Here is an 18,410-nt window from a genome sequence, read left to right on the forward strand (position 1 = left end):
TAGGTATCTCGGTAGGATCGGCGTCGCCAATTCCTTCTACTTCCAGCATTATGTCCCACGGCATACAGAGCGTCGGTTTTCGTAAAACTAGGCTACGGCCAGCTCGCAGAGTGGTCTGTGACAAGCGACGAGCCTTTTCGATACTCAAAACAGGGCAGAAAAAAATGCGAACCGACGCAAAAATCGGGCTAGAAGCGTGCTTCGCTACAGCCAGGGATCACTAGTACCCAACCTGGTACTATACCCAGCCAAGTTTTCTTGCCGCCGCCAGGAGCCGCTACTATACTTCAAACTCCAGCGCAAGAGGCCTATAAACCTCACGACAGCTGCATCAACATCCCAATAATTATGTCCTAGAGAAAAGGCTCCCAAAGATGGGGATAGCTAGATTCAATCCAGCACCTTGAAATTGTCCTTATAAAGTACGTTTTCCTAATGATCAGAGCGACATGACAAGAAGTGTTCTATTGTCTCATCCTCACCACAGTATGAGCACGAGGAGGATGGAACCAGACCAGAACAATGCCGGTAATTATTGAATGTAGGTATTCGACGTCGGAGTTCTGTAAATAGGACCAACTTTTCCAGTACGGCTGCAGGTTATACTTTAAGGAAATCAATTAAATTTGCGTTTTTATAAAGCTTTTCTTTTTTTCTTCCAAGTTCATTGATGGTTTGCTGAAATTATTTCATTCTCAATATAATTTATTATCGCGGTTTTTAAGTGTTATTGTTGAATGCATCATTTATAACTTTATTTCACTTCGTATGGCAACCTAATTAGTTAATATTTTTTTGAGTTTGAAGCAATTGTTTAGAGTAATAATACGCCTTTGTTTCCCAACATTGGCCCGATTTCTGGCCTAACACACTTTGTGGGCTCCCGCCATAGTTGAGGAGCATCTTCGTTACCGTACGATGAGCAACAAGGAAGACGAAGATGGCAGCCAAAAGAACGCGGATGCGCTGCTTCGCCGGTCTTTTTCTTCTCGCGTCGGTGAGCTGCTACATGAGCAACAAAGACGCAGGAGCGAACAAATCGACAACCAAGCAAGACGCCGACAGCGACCTGGCGTTCGACGCGGGTTCTCGCTTCGACACTCTCCAGACGTCGGGCGGCTGGGCGGTGCGTCGTGAGTGCCTATACCCTCAGGAGGTGGTGTTCTTCATCTACTCGAGGCCGCAAGACTGGAGACGCCGCGCGGCCATACGTGACTCGCTCTTCGAGGAGAAGGCCAAGGGCTTTTTCAACTGGACAGGACTGTTCGTTGTGGAACAGCCCCCGGAGGACACCGCAGATGGCGCCTGGACAGACCTAGAGGCCCAGGTGATGGGAGACGTCTTGCTGATCCCTCGCATAGGACGGGACGTCGCGCCCAGAAAGCTGCTGCTTGGAATGCAGTGGATCCTCCAGCACTGCGCCCGCGCTCTCTACGTGATCAAGGTGGACGACGACGTCATGATCGAGCCGTTCGTGCTCTTCGAGTACTTAATTAGCAACGTGGAACCTCGAGGCCGCTTGCTCCACTGTGCCGTCATGGCTTACAGCCACCAGGAACAGAGTCGCACCGCTCTCGAGCAGGGTGTTTGGACTTAAGGCAGACGTGTCCGCCCTTTCGCTGGTACACAGCTTCTGCATGGGACGCGCCATCATCATGAACCTGCCTATCCTGACCGACTTGCTCCGCGCTTCGCGGCGGCTACCCCCTTGGTCCCGTTGGTCAGAGGCGGCTTACGTCACGGGGCAGCTGGCTGTAGCGGCCGGCTTGGGTCACGTGGACTTCGGCAGTCGCGTGGCGTGGCGAGACTCGGAGGCCTACTCTTTCGTCGACGGCGGGTGGTGGATCTTCTTTCATCTGCGGGGCACGTTTGCCCTGACCACTCTGCGTAGAGCGTTGTGGCACCAGGGCATTTGGAACGAGGCCCTAGGCGACGATAAGATCCGGAAAGGACTGTCGCGTCGATCCAAACCCGCGCAATACGATCCAGAAATTAGGTATCGTTACGATGACTGATACATTGGTCTGCGTGGGGTGGACCTGTGGACATTCGAGGACACGGATGAGGAAAAACTGTGGATATAGTTTTATTTTTACCATTTGATATAATTTAATTGGACGATATCGATGAAGTTGCGTGAATGTTCGCATAGAATGGTGGGCATTTTCGCACAGAATGAGACTGCACGTGCATGTTGAGTTTAATATTTGTTGCTGCCAAGTCAACTTTCCATTGCTAATCCCTTAAGAATATGCGAAACAACCGGAAGATGTTCGTAGAATGTAACAGCCTATGCATCTTCACTGAGGGCTTTCTACTGGAGAAGCTTTGCGTGAACGGCAAATGTGCGTAGTATTTGATTATTCGTTCGACATACAATATGTGTTGGCACCCGTGCTTGGTACATTTGCATAGCATACTTTAGTGTTTGAAACTTACTGTTAGAAACTGAACTTCGAGTGAGAAAGGGGTAAGCACCGCATGCTATTATTTAGCAGGGCCAGAAACTTGTGCAGTTTACAGGAAATCACAGCAGATAACTGGCCGTTTATTAGGAAAAAAACAAAAAAAGTATAAAGTATCTTTTGCAATGAGGTCGAGTTGCTCACTACATTCATTGTACGCTTGTAATACGCCGCAATCCTTTTATAGAAACATCCTGATTAATGTTTGAGTGATGTGCGAACAATGGGAAATGCTTTCATGGAGACCAATTCCAAGGTACAGATTGTGACAAATGTATAAAACGGTTCTAGATGCTGACGTCTTGTTTGAGCTTAAGATGGTTGGTTGCATTCTAAGGATGTAAGTATTCTTAAGCACGAGCCAATGAGATGTGTCTGCAGCATGCGTATACTTAATGGAAAAACAGTCTGAAGGGAATATGCAGCCGGAACGACCTAACGATGTGTTCTACCCTTGCTGTGGGCTCTCCGTTTGCTTTTACCGATAGCGTAGGCATGCACCTGCCGGCTCAGATGCACCTACCGGCAGCATACAATTATACGGTTAATTTATCTCTGCCAGTCTACCGAAGAACATCTGGTGAGGTTTCTTTCGCATAGGAGTGGACAGAGTTTGACAGGATGATACACCTCCTGACGCGAATACCATGGCCCTCTTATTAAAGGCGGGCGCCTGTGCATTTTTGCGGCATCAGAATAACCATCATCTATCGGCATTCACAGGTGGTCTCTCTCCCGAGTACAAACCAAGCACAAAGCTGCTGAGCTTCGATAATACGGCGGTGTCGGGTTCGATCTCGGACTACGAGCGGTTTTCACTGAACTGCGGAGCTTTGCTTGCTGGTTGCGTGTGGATGTCCGCTTCCTGTTTAGCCTATGAATTTCTTCGGCTTATAACTAGCGCTTCGACTCGTTCAGTCACTCGACCACCTTCGGTAAATGAGTGGCAATGGGTTTCTGTTATTAGTAACGCAATGGAAAAGGATGCACTAAAACACACGAGGGGAAAGCACCGCGTCACGGCCTTCTCGCTAGTTTTTTTGCTGGTTATGCATACTCTCCATAGTGCTCAAAACGAAGTCGCGGGCCCTATTCTCGGTTGCAAAGGCCGCGTTGTCATCGAAATGCAAATGCGCATGTGTAGCGCTTTTTGGGTGCACGTTCAAAAAATAAAAGGTCGAAATTCCACCTGAGCCCCCCGTACTATAGTGCACCTCACAGCCAAGGTATAGTTCTGTCACATAAGATCACCATCACATATTTAGTCAATCGGCATGCACTGAAAGAAGACCACAGGAAAGGATTGTTAGTGGCTTCTATGCCCCGTCCGATGACGCAAAGCCGACGACTGGTTTCTTGTCGAGCGGTACGTAGTATAAAATATTACTTGGCACACGTCTATTTTTTTCTTTATTGACTCATGAGTACGGCAAATATTTGATAGACAGTAATATATAAGGTTTGAGTGGCATATGAAAGGCTTGTATGCGTTCACTATATTTGTCTGAATGAACTCATTGAAAGGCGGACGGCGTGGCCAGTGGATCTGCCTCGGTGGGCACTTCGTTCAAGTCCCCTGACGCTTTGTCGAAAAAAAGGTGAAACATGATCGAATGTAGACGGGTGAACGTTAGACTGCAGTCCAGTGGCTTATGCAAACTCAGATACGATGAGCAGGTACGTAAACTAAGGTGCCTTTCAGGGCGAGATAAAATACATCAGGAAGGCACAGTCTAGCTATGTAACGATTGGCAGCGACGCAACACGGCTACATTCATTGCAATCAATACGCGAGTACAGAATGCCTTATGGGCATGTCAGCTGAAACTTGAAGTAGCAAACATTCTGAGGTCTCGCATGGTCGACTACCCTCGTTTTAGGCATCGACTACTACTGCTAACAGAAGCGTTACTATACTTTCGTACCTCGCGAAGGCACGTAAGTGATATATTTTTTAACGAAATTGTCGCCAGGCAACCACTGCCCGACGTCGCCGTCTTGGGCCCATGGCCTGATCATGCATCCTAAAACTGGCATCGAACGCCACGTTAGAAAATTTTGCATGCATTGAGTGACTAGAGAGATAGTTTTAAGACCTAGTGTGCGCAAGGACGAAAGGAAAGAAAAGCAGCCCCTCAAGGAAATATTACTGTAGGAGCGTCGCTGTAGAACCCCCTCGCGAACCCTTACTGTAAATACATGTCCTGTTCAAGACTGTGCCATTTGTACGTTCTAGGTTTCAGGGTATTGTCATGTACAGTTGACAACATCGAATGTAAATTACGTGTTACCTTCCAGGCTGGTCCCCACTAAAGCTCTACATACACACTCTCTCATCTTTCGTCTCCTTCTCAGCATCATCATCGTGATCAGCACAGATCACTTCCTCAGCTCCCATTTCCTCCTCCCGGTGAAGTGCAGCATGGTCATGCACTCTAGCTGGGACGAACCACTCTAGCTTTCTTATCAACAAACTATCTTTCTATCACCGCATACACTAACTGACAGGGCGCGATTGTCTGCCAGCACGTTACGTCGCGCGTCACGGCAGCACTTCGAAGCGCAGCCGGAGCTTGTCGTGCTCGATGTAGCCACCAGATTCGAGCGCCCTGAGGTCGACCGAGGCGGCGCTTAAGCAGGGTCCGTTGCCGCGCGAGCCTTCGGCGGGCCTGGCGTAGAGCCGGCCGTCGACCGTTTCCGGCACAATCTCCAGCGGCAAGCCGCTGCTCGCATCACCCGACGGCACCACCAGCCAGAGTCGCACGTAGTGGTGGAACGGCCACAGGAGTTGCTGGTCATTTTCGCCGCGGAGCACCTGTCGGGTGGAAACATAGAAACAGCCATTCCCGCGATATTGTAGGGGCGTTGACACACACTTATTCATGACGTATACTTCCCTACTTATGAGGAACTGCTACTTCAAACCTCAGTGTGAACGTAACATCGCAATGAGAATTCCGTGTTGGCATCTCTGGAATACCACTACTCGTAAGGGAGGCGGGAAAGTGAGGAAAACTAGCGACGGGCCTATTTTATGGAGATGATTGGCGGCTTTAACGCGATTAGCAATCTATTTTAAGATGCGTGTGTGACAACTGGAGACGATATATTTTGTATGTTTATATGTATGTTGTGTATGTAAACCTCTTTACAGAATGAATAAAAAGAGAAGCGGCGTAGTTTGAAGTGACCCAAGGTTGCTTCAAATCAGTTTCTTGATAGAAGGAACAAACACAGTCGCACGTATGCGATTTGACGGAAGTAGGCTTCCAAGATGTTCATTAAGAGCGGCACATATACAGAGACCCAAGTTGGTGTGAAACACGCTCATTGGCAAGTGGCGAATTCCCAGTGTTGCAGAACCAGCGACCCATGTTGGTCCCACAGTTGATTTTGAACTCGGTTCCGTTAGCACAGCAGCCCGATGTGCTACCCATTAGGCATTAGGCCATGAACTACCCGATAACCCAAGTTAGCCTCAAAGAGATTAGGCGCGGATGGGCGGATGGACCGACAGACAGGCAGCAAACTGCACGAAGTTCCTCCAAAATGCTAACTGTATTAAAAAAAAGTTGTCGCAGTTTCACCTGAAAGGCGAAGCATCAATTGCGATAGCAAATTTGTAGAGAGCTATACGGAGTAATGATATTAGCTTTATCAGCTGTATAAATTTGGACATGCAGCAGCACCGGCAACGCGCAGAACTGTTGTCGACGCCGTCGGCGTTTTTCCCGCGTTCGCTCAAAATGCCTGCGGCGTTGGTGACTGTTGCCGGAGCCTCTGATATAAATAGGCATTTGGTGCCGCAGCTAAACGTCGTCTCCCTTCCCTCCCCCTCCCCCCCTCCCCCACGGCCTCTCGCGCGTCGAAAGAAGGCGCGTTTGCTCTACATATATGATGATTGTAAAGGAGGAAAGAGACGCCTACTTCTGCAGCCCTTAAGGAAGCACGGCGCAGAACGCGCGTTTGTTCTCCGCCGTGCGTTCACTCGCCGTGAAAGAGCGCGTCCCTCGCGCCCTTTCACTCGCACATACAGCGTTCGGCGGCGATTTCATCTCGATTGACGTCATACGGAACCTCACGGCGACGGCGACGGCGACGGCAACGGCGACGGCGACGCCGACGGCAGAAATCTGCTTTTGAGTGTCCATATAATTGCTATCGCAATAAAAAGGCCAAGAGAAAAGAGCGCAGGTGATGATCCTAGGGTATAGTGACCTATGCACGTGCGATGTGCTCAGAGGCACTGTGCGCTATCACGTCACAGCACATAGGAACTTGTAAACGATGCATGAACCTGGAGCCGAGATCGCTCTTTGTTAGAAATGTCACGATCTGTTCTCGTTGCATGCAGTGCACTTTGAGTGTCGTTCAACACACCCCGAAATAATTAGCTTTTGAAAAGGTCGGTCGTCAAACAAGAAAACATGAAGATTTGTTTCTGCTGTTCTACGCCACTATCAAGAAAGTCGCCGAAGGAATACGAGATTATTTCTAGAGCCCTGTACGCATGACTTTTGGAGTCATCTTCGCAGCTTATGGTTCGTAAGCTACAGTAGGGATAAACACCAACAATGGCTGTATAAGATGGTCTCACGAAAACAGCCTCCCCAAACAGACGGTAGGTTCACAATAACCTGCTATGATAACTGGTTGTATTTTACAGTAACAGAATGCCTGCTGTGGGGGAAAATGCAGTCGAGGGTGGCAGAAGATTAGCTGGAGATATTAAATAAGGGAATTAGCAGGTTTTAGATAGTTTCGGCAGGTGCAAGGTCTCCTAGGCAGTCCATCGCCATGCAGTGAATAGAAATTGAACAGTGATAACGAAGATGACATGAGTTGCAGAACAATTTGCTCAATGGGCTATTTCAACTGTGTTCGTTCGTTCGCTCAAACATGTATTTGGATTTCGACAATAAAGCTTGGCAGGAAGCTAAAGCCTCCTCCTAATCCTTGGAGTGTGACTAACCTGCAGCCCGAAGTGCATCCTGAGGCTACTGCCGTGCGTCTTGAAGCGGATCATGGGCTCGATGCGGTAGCCGAAGAAGTAGCCAGAACTACTCGGCACATCCGCTGTGCCGTCCCTGAGTGCCACTTCTTTGAGCGCCGCGTAGCTTCCGACGCACCAGTCGTGACAGATGCTGCAAGGGACGGGACCCTGCGGAGCCACGGAGGGCTCGGACTTGTCGCTGCAACTCTCGCTCGAATCACTGCGATGCGGGTTCAGTCGCCTGGCTTGGTAGTCCTTCCACGCCCTCAGTACTTCACCGATGCCTTCCCGAAGCTGCTTGGCCAAGCTGCGACGAAAAAGCATTTCGCCGGTAAACGAAACGAAAGCACGAATTTGCGTCACTGCTTACTAAAAGGGTCACTGCGGTTACGTTTGACAAAAGGATGAAGATACATGTGTAGCGTAGGTCCCGGTAGCTGAGCAATGACTTATGTTTTGTGCGTTCTGCACAGGCTTCTAGCAAAAAATAACTTTAAATCTGCTTTAACTTTACGTGGCAGCCCGTTTGGGAGCCGCCATGCTCTTCGATTACGGAGAAGCGCTGGTAGTGCTTTGCGTACGAGGAAGATGTTCTGTCTTCTTCCGGAACTCTGTGCTGATCGGACAGTTAGTTGCTCATTACCCTGCGTGCTTGAGTATGTTGTGGGCGTGTGTATTACGTATAAATGTGTCGTTTCAGGCACCACAGTTCTCATCTAAAGCAGCATGATGAGACAAAGATAACGCAGGCCAGGCAGACGTATTCAAAGCCAATGAAAATGGCCCTCATGCACACCCGGTACGTCGGCCTGCCCAACACGGATATGCGAGCACTCATGTTTGACGCACACACGTAAGAAACGCAGCGAATGATTTCACATGTATGCACTGCGGTGCACTCCAATGGAACAAAGTACTCTGAAACCGCGCAATATTGGTACAGAAGGCAACGTGAGGGACGCCGCCTGCTACCGGGGGCACCGATTAAGTTTTCCAAGCCAGTATGCTACGCGATGAACTGAGGTGTTCGGAGAAACTTAGGCGTACTTCCTGAGTGCTTAATGGGCATTGTTAGGAATGCAGCTGGTAATTGATCACACTCTGATCACAATCATCTTTTGAGATTCGTGGTGACACCTTGTTCGAAATGGGAAGCCGGCTAGGCAGAAGGTTCTTCATTAGTCTTGATCGTACGACGCATAGTTTTGGAACCCTCTACCCTCTGAGAACAAGTGATCCCCACGACTCTCAAACATCATATTCGTTTGAGTGCGGTCTATTCCGTACAATAATTTAGCCTGGCCAGATGGTATTCCGCCGAACTTTATGGTGGATTCATAGTCCTTATGGGAGGTATGGTTGCAACCGCCCACTTACAGGTACTTACACGTAAAAATTTGCTAGTTAAAGCACATGCGCATTCATATTGAAGCAACAATGACGACTAAAATCCGCGACTGCACATGATGTGCCTAGCATCTCACTGACGAGTTGAGTTATACAGGACACGACAAGTATACTCTTCCAGGTTGGGCAGAGGGTAATGTCAATTATGTCATTGGTGATTCGTTGATTAAATATAGTTTTAATCTAAGCCAGATTTTAAGATTGCTTCTTTTTTTCCCCGCTTCTCCACTTGCGGAGATACCGGGCCTAATAAACTTTCCAAGTTCGTCACTCATTGCACTACACTTAAAAGCCAAGGTCACGGGTTCAAATCGGGGCCTCGATGGCCGCATTCATATGGGAGAGAATAACAAAAACGCTGTGTTAGCATGATTTCATTTGAGGGCACGTTAACAAAGAACACCTAATCCGGTTCCAGACCCAACTGCGTCTATCAGATATCCTAAGCAGCTTCAAAAGGTTACACCTCATAATTTATATTTCTTAAAACTACCCCTCAGAGTCGATAAATGGACTGTTTTACAAATATTTTTACTTTCTGAGTATCCTGAGTAGACCGAAACGAAGTGAAAATGCGTTTGCGTCACATTGAAGGCGGAACGCTGGACAAAAGCTTCAAACACTGGACAATGTTGCTGTGCATAATCGAATACCTGCCATTACCCTCTCGATGCTTCACGGAGCGTCGTTTGCCGCAGCTTTCTGAACTCTCAGTCCGGGCCTCCGCCGAACTTTTCTCCATAGCCGTCAGAACAGCGAAGCTCTGTGCCAAGAGTTCCTTGAGCTCCTTCAGGTCGGCTTCCAGAGACTCCTTCTGCGCAGACGCGAGCTCCAGCGCCACGGTGGCCTGTTCCAAGGCTTTCTCGGCCTGTCCATTCAAGTGCGTGGCGATCCATTCGCTGCATTGGCTTTGGGCGTCACATGTGACCGGAACAGTCGTGGCCTGCACGACGGTTGCCGGGCATCCGGAGTTGGGGTGCTCGACGACTTCGCTGCACTGGCTCTGGGCGTCGCTCATAACCGGGACTGTCGTGCCCGGCACGACGGCTGAGCGGCATCCGGACTTGAGGTGCTCGACGACGTCCCGGTGAAGAACCGTAGAGCCGCACCTCGAGCAGGAAGTGGCATGGAAGGCGCACTCGTTGCTGAAGTGGTCGGCAATCTTGGAGACTTCGATGACGGCGTCGCAACCGTTTACGTCATTCCAGCACCGCACCTGTGGGCGCAAAAATACGACATGGTATCGGATCCAATAACAAGTCGAATTTAATTGAAACGAAATAAATATCAAATAGAGTCGGTGTCCGACACGCTGCGCAGCGCGCCTGAGAGGCGACGGCGGCCAATTAGTTTACGTCGTTTCAGCCTAGCACCCGTGGGGACCGAAGTGCGGTAATGATATCAAATCGAATAACTCCTCGATTCGAATGAGTTTCAAATTGAATCGGCGCCCAATACGACAGGTGAGGCGGCTAATTGGTGCACTTAAAACCTGATGGAACCTTTTGCAAACTGAATGAAATTGATCAGGTGTACCATGCCTCCAATGTTTCCATTTCGCTAATTGTAATTAGCAAAAAAAGACAACGCGAGTTAGGCAGACGCTGCTTTGATAGATGCATCATGCACCTATCAAAGAGAGCATTGATAGGTGCAGCTTTGATGCACCATTGATAGGAGCACCTGTCGAGCATTGAGTGCTGAAGCAGGCTTACTCATCAAGCGCAGAGGTAAATAAGATTGGCTATTTGTTGATTAATTTATTAGAACTCATACGGCAAATGCAAATTTGAGGTTAGTGTACCCGGTACGTCCATTTAGTAGGTAGGGGTAGTTGCGATGATGTCGCAATAGGCGGGTTAGCCTGGCAGTGGAAGTCCCTGTAGTGCCCCTTTCGGCATATAACACTCAACGACAAGCGTCTCCATGTACAATGTCCTGAACAAGGACAAGGTGGAGGACCAATATTTCTCTTCAAACGAACTCGTGGAGCTCTAAAAACACTGAAAACTGCACATAGCCGTGCGCAAATACTTTTTTTTAGCAGGAAGTCAAATAAAAAATTGTGGATTCCCAATTTAAAGCCGGCAAGACCATATAAAGTGTCCAGATAGGAGTTGTTTGAGGCTAGGCCCAGGTTCGATAATATTGCTGTAAAAGTTTGCGGTGAAGCCCATTGGTATTTCACATTTCACAAGTGCATAAAAAACATTTAATAACGCAGTTCGGATGAGTGTTAAGTACAACCTTTTGACGCACATATTGAGAAGACATTCCTCAACACTTTCGCTACCTACATGATTTATAGCTAATAAGTAATATGTATCCAATATGCCCTTTCTGGTGTCGATGTTACAATGAGAGCATGCTCGTTAAAGTTGTTATTGAGATAGATAATTACAGACTTTAATAATTTATGTCAATGATTAGTACAATTACTCGCATACCAACTGTACGCCAAGCATCAGTTTGCGCAATTGGAAGAAACATTTGGTACGTCGCATAACTTTCTTATTTAAGTACGTGAAAGATCGCATAAACGATTTTGCGAGTCAGTGACCTTCCAATCAACCCTGCCTCCAAAGTTACATAACTTCGAAGGCGCGTCTTATTGTGAGGTCACCGACTTGGAAAAAAAAAAAAAAACTTGCATTCCATTGCCTTAACCGGGCATGCCCGGCGCTACACAAAAGCCATTGTAGGCTCATCACGTGAAGCCTTTATGGACACGCGACTGTGATGCATCATAATGCGGACGTGCGCATTTTACTTTCCTAATTCTCTGTGCTCACTCAGTGTTTATAAAGCAAACACAGTGGTCGCGTGCGTACAATTCCGCGTTAGCAAACATTGGACAAGCACTGGCAAATTCTGGGCATGACCTGGACAAAGAAAGCTGTTCTCAACCTTTTCGTGGGACTGGTACACCGGTGACGTGCTCCTACAGTGCATGTAAACAGATTGTGTATATGCACGCTTTTAAACTTATAGTGTGCTACATAGCATACATGAAGTTAAAGCCCTGAGAAGACAAGCCCCCTTTTTTATTTTTTTCCTGGCATTGAATCTGGTCTGACGATTCCTTTGTTTACCAACGGTTGATCACTTGTATTTCTCTCTATAAATGCAGCTATACGCCCACGGGTAAATAAGTAGAGGTATTGAGATACCTACAATTACTTACATTCATCCAATAAACAATTACGGAGTATGCTTACTTAAAGTAGCATGCATAGGTGATAGCTACTTGTCAAGGACACTGCCGACGCACGGCGTCGGGAAGCATGTGATTAGCTGATTACATTATTTCACCATCGTCCCTCACCCACCTGCACTTTCCCCCGTCTAGCCGTAGCTCCATGGCCCTAGCCACTTACCTTCTTGCGCAGTAAACGGCAGAGAAATGCCGAGTTCTTTGGCGGACCTCCTCTTCCACCTTTAACCCCCAAATTTTGTCTCTGTTTTCGCACTGCTCCAAACTGATGCGTGAAAGAAAGATCCAAGAGCTCACCTTCCTCCGCATGAAGCTCTCGAGCGACAGCGATATCCACTCGGCGTCATCGCGCGCGAAGCCCTGGCCGTCGATGGGGCACACGCCCCCTTGGCGGAGGCATCCGTCGAAGCAGAGGCGGCAAAGCACGTGAGCGCAGGGAAGCTGCACGGTCGCCTCCGGTATGAGGCCGCACAGGCTGCACACCCGGACCGAAGGCACGGGACCCACGAACCGCGTGGGCCTCCAGTCGAGGTCTCGCGAGTATCCGAGCAGTGTGTACGAGCTCCGAGGTGCCATCGCCTCGACGAGCGATGTCGGCAGCGACGTTGCGACGAGCTCAGTGCCACTGGGGGCACTCCGAGGACTTCGCCAGAGATACGCTGCACGCTGTTATGGACTCTTAATCAATGCGTAGAAGATAAGGTGCCGTGCCGTCTTTTTCCGTTGTGGTGGGTTGGCTACGCTATACGGAAGCGACAGAGGCCTCACTGATAAAGTATCGTACCTCCATGGTAACGGGTTCACTAGCGTCCTCGCCTGTTGCTCCCGCGGAGACTGACATGCTTGAACTGCGATTTCCGATCCCTAGGTGCCGCGATAAAGTGATTACGTGCTTATCGGGAAGGGTCGGTGACCACTGCATGCAGCAGAGCGAATACTTCGTCCAATGAGGTCAAAACATGTCTTCAACGGCGGTTGGAATCCAGTTCTTGCTGTTCCCGCAATACTTGCGATTGACTACGAGTCGAGATGATTAGAGCAGTAATCATTTGGCACGCTGATAAGGCGACGCACGTACCTATCGTTGAGCGTCGAGGACCGTGCAAGAGGGGAGACGACGTGCCGATATTTCGACATCGTGGCGACGCGTTAGTTGTCCCCAAAAACTGTCCCGGCAAGATTCTCGCGACACGGTTCAGCTTCGATAAACACCAAACACTTGCTGGGCACACCCGATAAGCATATAACGTGCGTCCATCCGCGCGAGCCTTCCGCGACTGTTCAGGGGAGTCGATGAGTCACCGATAAGGTCGCTTGATGCAAACAAGGTTTCTGCTACTGGCTTCGGCGTAGAGCGTTCGCCAGGAGCCTCGACATGATGACGGAGCGCGCATTCGAAGCATAGATGAAGTGAAACTATACGAAGTAATGCGCGGCCTTCTACGTCAAAGGAACAGCTGCGTCGGCAGCCGCTCTTGGCACCGGATTGATGTATGGGGAGTGCATCTGGAGTGCGCAAAACAATGAGCTGCAGCGTTGCTTCCACTGTGGCCGGCCCGACTCGCAGAGCGGATCTCATGCGTTGAGAACAAACGAGCTTGTGTGGCATTTGCTCGCTAAAGCAACGGAATTTGTGAAGTCTGGTGCGACGCATCACCTCGCGTGCGGCTTCGCCTGGAGCAGACGGCCATATTCCAAGCTCGGCTGAAGCCATTGTGTTTTGCTGCTTTACTCTCGCTGTTTCCATATCGCGCGTGTACATTCGCTTACCTATTTGTTGGATTGCAAACACGTCAGCACTGCGCAAGCGGAAATTTTAAATATGTAACCTGTTTTCACACACTGCGGTATAGAGTTAGAAACAGAGGTAAGGTTCCCCAGAAAGGCCGGCTTACGTTCGATAAGTTCCCACCTATCGAATCTTACTTACCGGATCTAAGCTTGCCAGTTCGGCCTTCCTAACTACTGCCAATGAGGTGCACACATCTCTGCTACTTCTGCTATTTACCCCATACTCCGTCCCCCCCGTGCAGGGACATCAAACGGCACTACCTCTGGTTTAACCTCCCTTCCTTTCTGTGCCTTCTTTATCTCTCTAGATACTTCTGCCCCACCAGGGAGTGCCACCTCTGCTAAAGAAGAGGATTATGACAATTTTTCCTTTTTTCACTCACTCGATAGGCGCACGCCCACAGTCTGCGGATGTACGCATGCAACAATTATCTTTAGCAATGAAAATTAAATACGTTCATCAGGCCACCATGTACAGAAAACACAAATGGAAGGAGTGCAGATAAAAGCTGTACGTGTGCAACTATGACTATGCCTAGCCGAGAGCCCATTTCAAATACACGTTTACAACAGAAAAAATACAGCAGACGCATGGTTCTGTAGACAAAAATAAAGATATGGCTTAAACTATCATTATAACATGTAATAATCAAGTGTAGGTATGCATTCACGCAGCCCCCAATATAACAGTTTTTGCTATGATTGTTGTTAAAAAACGAAAGCTGTGTAAAGCACGGAAGTTGTTTGGTGGAGCTCAGGCAGGGTGTATCTACAACCCAAGTTACTCCACGTCTTGCTGGCTCTACGTCTTGATGAGTGACGCAAAATGTGGGCTGCAATTGCGGCAGATTTTTTGAATATCACATTTTCTTGCGTCTCTACTTTATATTACATACTTAACAGGTAAGTACACAATTAATGCACGCTAATTATTCAGAAAACTTTAAAAGTCGTTGCATCATGACTCATATTTTGCGTTATAAGTAAGGCGAATATTAGACTAATTAAGGACTGACTCTACGAATTCGACCTGACAGCCTCGATTAATAAATAAATCAATCAAACAATCAATTGGACAATCATTTCTCTATATTTCACAAATTTTCACCTATTCGAACGGACAAAGGACCGGTGGATGCAAGCTGCCCATCGGCAGCTCGAGCCCTCAGTCTCTATTAGATAGGTTTAAAGCAGCTGGTACAAAGACAGGACGCCAATACAAGTGGTACCAACCGAAGCAGGCATGATACCAATTATGGTACCATGGTACCACATGCAACAATCATTGTACCAACATGGTACCAATACATGCTACCAACTGATGCATTGGTGCAAATCCTCCCAGCCGCCGGACGAGGTAACGATTGTCCTGCAGACCACCCAGGCCTGGGCTCAGGGTGCTAACTAAAGCCCAACAATCGACCTCTCCCAACCAAACTCCTCGAACCCTCTCCCCCCTCCCCCCTTCCTCACCACGGAGGACGACTTCTGTAAAGAGTGGAAGCCATAATTATTTATAATTGAATAAGCTTATCTCTCTTACATCTCTCCATTTTTTGGCTCAGGACAAGCTTTCTCGGCATGCATGTCCTCAGCGAAGACACGTGTTACCCATCACGAGCGTCGCGGTAGACAAGTACTAGGAATGAAAAAAAGAAAAAAAAAAGAAGCCGCGTTTCGCCGGAAAGGCGAAGCATCGATTGCGATAGCAAATTAGCGCACAGCTCTAAGAAATGAGGATAAAAGTTTTATCGGCCGTATAAGCTTGCAAACATTCGCTTACTATCCAAATTAACAAGCATGGTGTCCCCTGCGCCCAAGAAAATACGAACATATCTCACTCGATGACCACCGAAACTCACTCTCAAAAGGCTGGAGTGAGAAAGCGCGGTGGCAGCAGCGAGCAAACTGATCTTCGTGCTGCCTTTCGCTTCAACGCGAACTAGACGTCGAGAACACAGAGCACACGAAGCCATCAGCACTCGGCGCATTGTGTACCAAAGCGCACAGCCGCGCCAAACGGAGCCGTCGCCGGAGTAAACCCCCCCTTCTGCCACCCCCCGGTGCCTTGCGCCTGATGCAAGACAGCGCGCTTTGCTCCCCGCTTTCCTCCCTTGCGTGCACGAGATTGAGCCAGCATCGTCGGCTCACCCTCGCACGCTTTCACTCGCACATGCAGCCTACGGCGCGCGGGAACGATGTTATCACCCTTGCACTTTATACGGAACATCACGGCGACGACGGCGGAAATGTGCCTGGAGTGTCCATATAATTGCTGTGGCAGTAAACATGGCCACCATAACGTGTTTACGGCTTCTGCAATCGCTCCTGATACCTGAAGTAAACAACAGCATGACTTTGGAGAGTGGCGTCCGCTACTCGAAAGAAGCCGTTGCTGGAAGACGCGATTTGAACACCATCCATTGCTCGTAAACAAACGGTCGAGCAAACTGTAAGGAACCATTTATTAAAACTCCTACATACAATCGGAAGAGGTTGTGTCCCCACAGTACCAGGTGTTGGCGCCCATACCACAAATTCGAGAGTCATGCCAGAGCGATGGTAGTGCTAACAGCCGAGCATGCTTTATCGCTACCAAACAAAGAAACAAGCAAATAAACAAACGCAGAACGAACAAACTGAAATGAGGTTTATTGGAACAGCCGTAGATGTAGATCCTTCGGATATACTGGCATGGAACGGGCGGCTAAAACAGCTATGTCGGGCAGCGCTCTCAACCGTAAATTCGGCGTCGTCTTTCGCGGAGCGATCACAATGCTTCTGCTGTTGGTGGTGTGCATAATCTTCAGGGCCATGGTGTACGTCTTCTTCATCACAAAACAATCAAACTAGCAATCAAGCAAACAACCAAAATCTACACGTTACGTACTTAGGGACTGAATCGTGACCAGAAAGTAACCAACCGATATCTATTGGTTTGACATTTCAAAACGGCTGCCGGCTATTTGAGCAAGATCAAATAATGCTAACGAAAACTAAATTCAAGTGTAGGCGCTTCATGACACTTAAAAGAGCTCTAGCGCAAAATATAAAATTCAGATACTTCTGTTGCTGACTTTTCTTTTTACAAATAAGTACGTCTGGCCTAATATTACCAGGCGAAGGTAGCCGAGACCATTTTCTGAGGTGACATTAGGAATCGCTCAAGCGGTTCACTTCATAGCCCAGCAATTTTTGACAATGCTTGCCAAAGCGCAATGCAGACGTACCCGGATTCAACTACGTGATCTATTATCGCTTTCTTTTGTATTTTCGTTTATCTTTTATCGAGATAGCAATTATGTGAGCGCCTCAGGCGAACTTCCGCCGTCGGCGTCGGCGTGATGTCCCGCATAAAGTCGAAGTGCGACAACATCGCGGCCGTGCGCTGTATGCTGCAGCTGCGCCGGAGTGTAGGTGCACCGATGATGAGCCGAGAAGGATGGTGGGTTGATGCGGCGGTGTCTGCTCGCGCTTGCAAGTGAGGAAGGCGGGGAAAATGCCCGTGGGCTTCTTACGCGCGCAAGGGGGAGAGCGGCCCGATGTGCCCGTGCTAGGAGGGAGGGGGGGGGTGAGGAGGGGGCAGGTTAGGGCGCATCTCCTCTCTACACTCCAGCTGCGGCGACTTAGCGTGGCCGCGCGCGTCCTATTTTGGAGGCAATGTGCGTTCGGTTTGAAGGCTAGCCGACCGGAGATGCCTGATTGCTTCATGTGCGATGCGTTCTCGCACGCCAATAATAGTTCACGTTGAAGCGAGGGGTCGAACGAAGGGGAATTCACTCGCCGCTGCTAATCTGCTATTCATCACGAGACCCTTCTCACAGCGTGTGCCCGCGGTCATCGAGCGAGATACGTTCGTGTTTGTCAGTGCGCGCTTGACAAAGTGCTTGTTAATTTAGTCAGAAAGCGAATGTTTACAACAGTTTATGTAGCTGATAAAGCGACTAAACTTCGTTCAGCCGTCAAATAATTTGCTATCGCAGTCGCTGCTCCGCTTGTCGGGTGAAACTGACTTTATTGTTGCCCTAATTGCGCCCGATTCTTGGCTTATCCCCCACAGTTAGTTTTCACCATTTTTTCTGGCGATATACGGATGCGCGAGGCGTATCCACATGGCATCAGTGGCGCTGTGCTGTCGTGCTGTCTACGGCGCAAGCCCAGGCTCGTGCGCGTAGAGTTAGAGGGCCTCCACAGAGGCGCAAAGCGCTTGACCGCAAGAAGGACGAAGTGACGTGGACGGACCCTTGAACGAGATCCGCTCACTGGGCTCGGTGACGGAGGTGGGGCAACGTTAGGCTGTGCGATCCTGGCATGAGCATTGTGCGCACGCAGACTACAAGCGCACTTGTGTTCCTACTGATCTGCTGCGTGCATGTACTATAAGGCTCTTCACACAACAACGCATTGCAGTTGCCCTTTACCTCTGAAAGAGAGCCGAGTCTGCTGGAGTCCGCTCATTGCGCAATGACACTGTTCTGCTAATGTAAATACTAGGCTAATCGAAACACAAAAGCTAGTTGTTTCAAGCTAAAAATGTTTG

At 48.9% G+C, this 18,410-nt stretch overlaps 1 protein-coding gene across 1 annotated transcript; it reads right to left on the reverse strand.

Annotated features, from left to right (window-relative positions):
* Positions 1–3,862: 3,862 nt before the first annotated feature.
* On the reverse strand, positions 3,863–13,481 carry LOC119464185 (TNF receptor-associated factor 3). Its single transcript, XM_037725046.2, has 4 exons — positions 12,377–13,481; positions 9,519–10,081; positions 7,438–7,765; positions 3,863–5,280 (listed from the first exon to the last, which is right to left on the reverse strand). The coding sequence occupies exons 1-4, from the start codon at positions 12,653–12,655 to the stop codon at positions 5,008–5,010; spliced, it is 1,443 nt and encodes a 480-aa protein (XP_037580974.1). The 5' UTR covers positions 12,656–13,481; the 3' UTR covers positions 3,863–5,007.
* Positions 13,482–18,410: the final 4,929 nt, after the last annotated feature.

Source organism: Dermacentor silvarum, chromosome 9, assembly GCF_013339745.2.
Source record: "Dermacentor silvarum isolate Dsil-2018 chromosome 9, BIME_Dsil_1.4, whole genome shotgun sequence".
NCBI classification, from domain to species: domain Eukaryota; kingdom Metazoa; phylum Arthropoda; class Arachnida; order Ixodida; family Ixodidae; genus Dermacentor; species Dermacentor silvarum.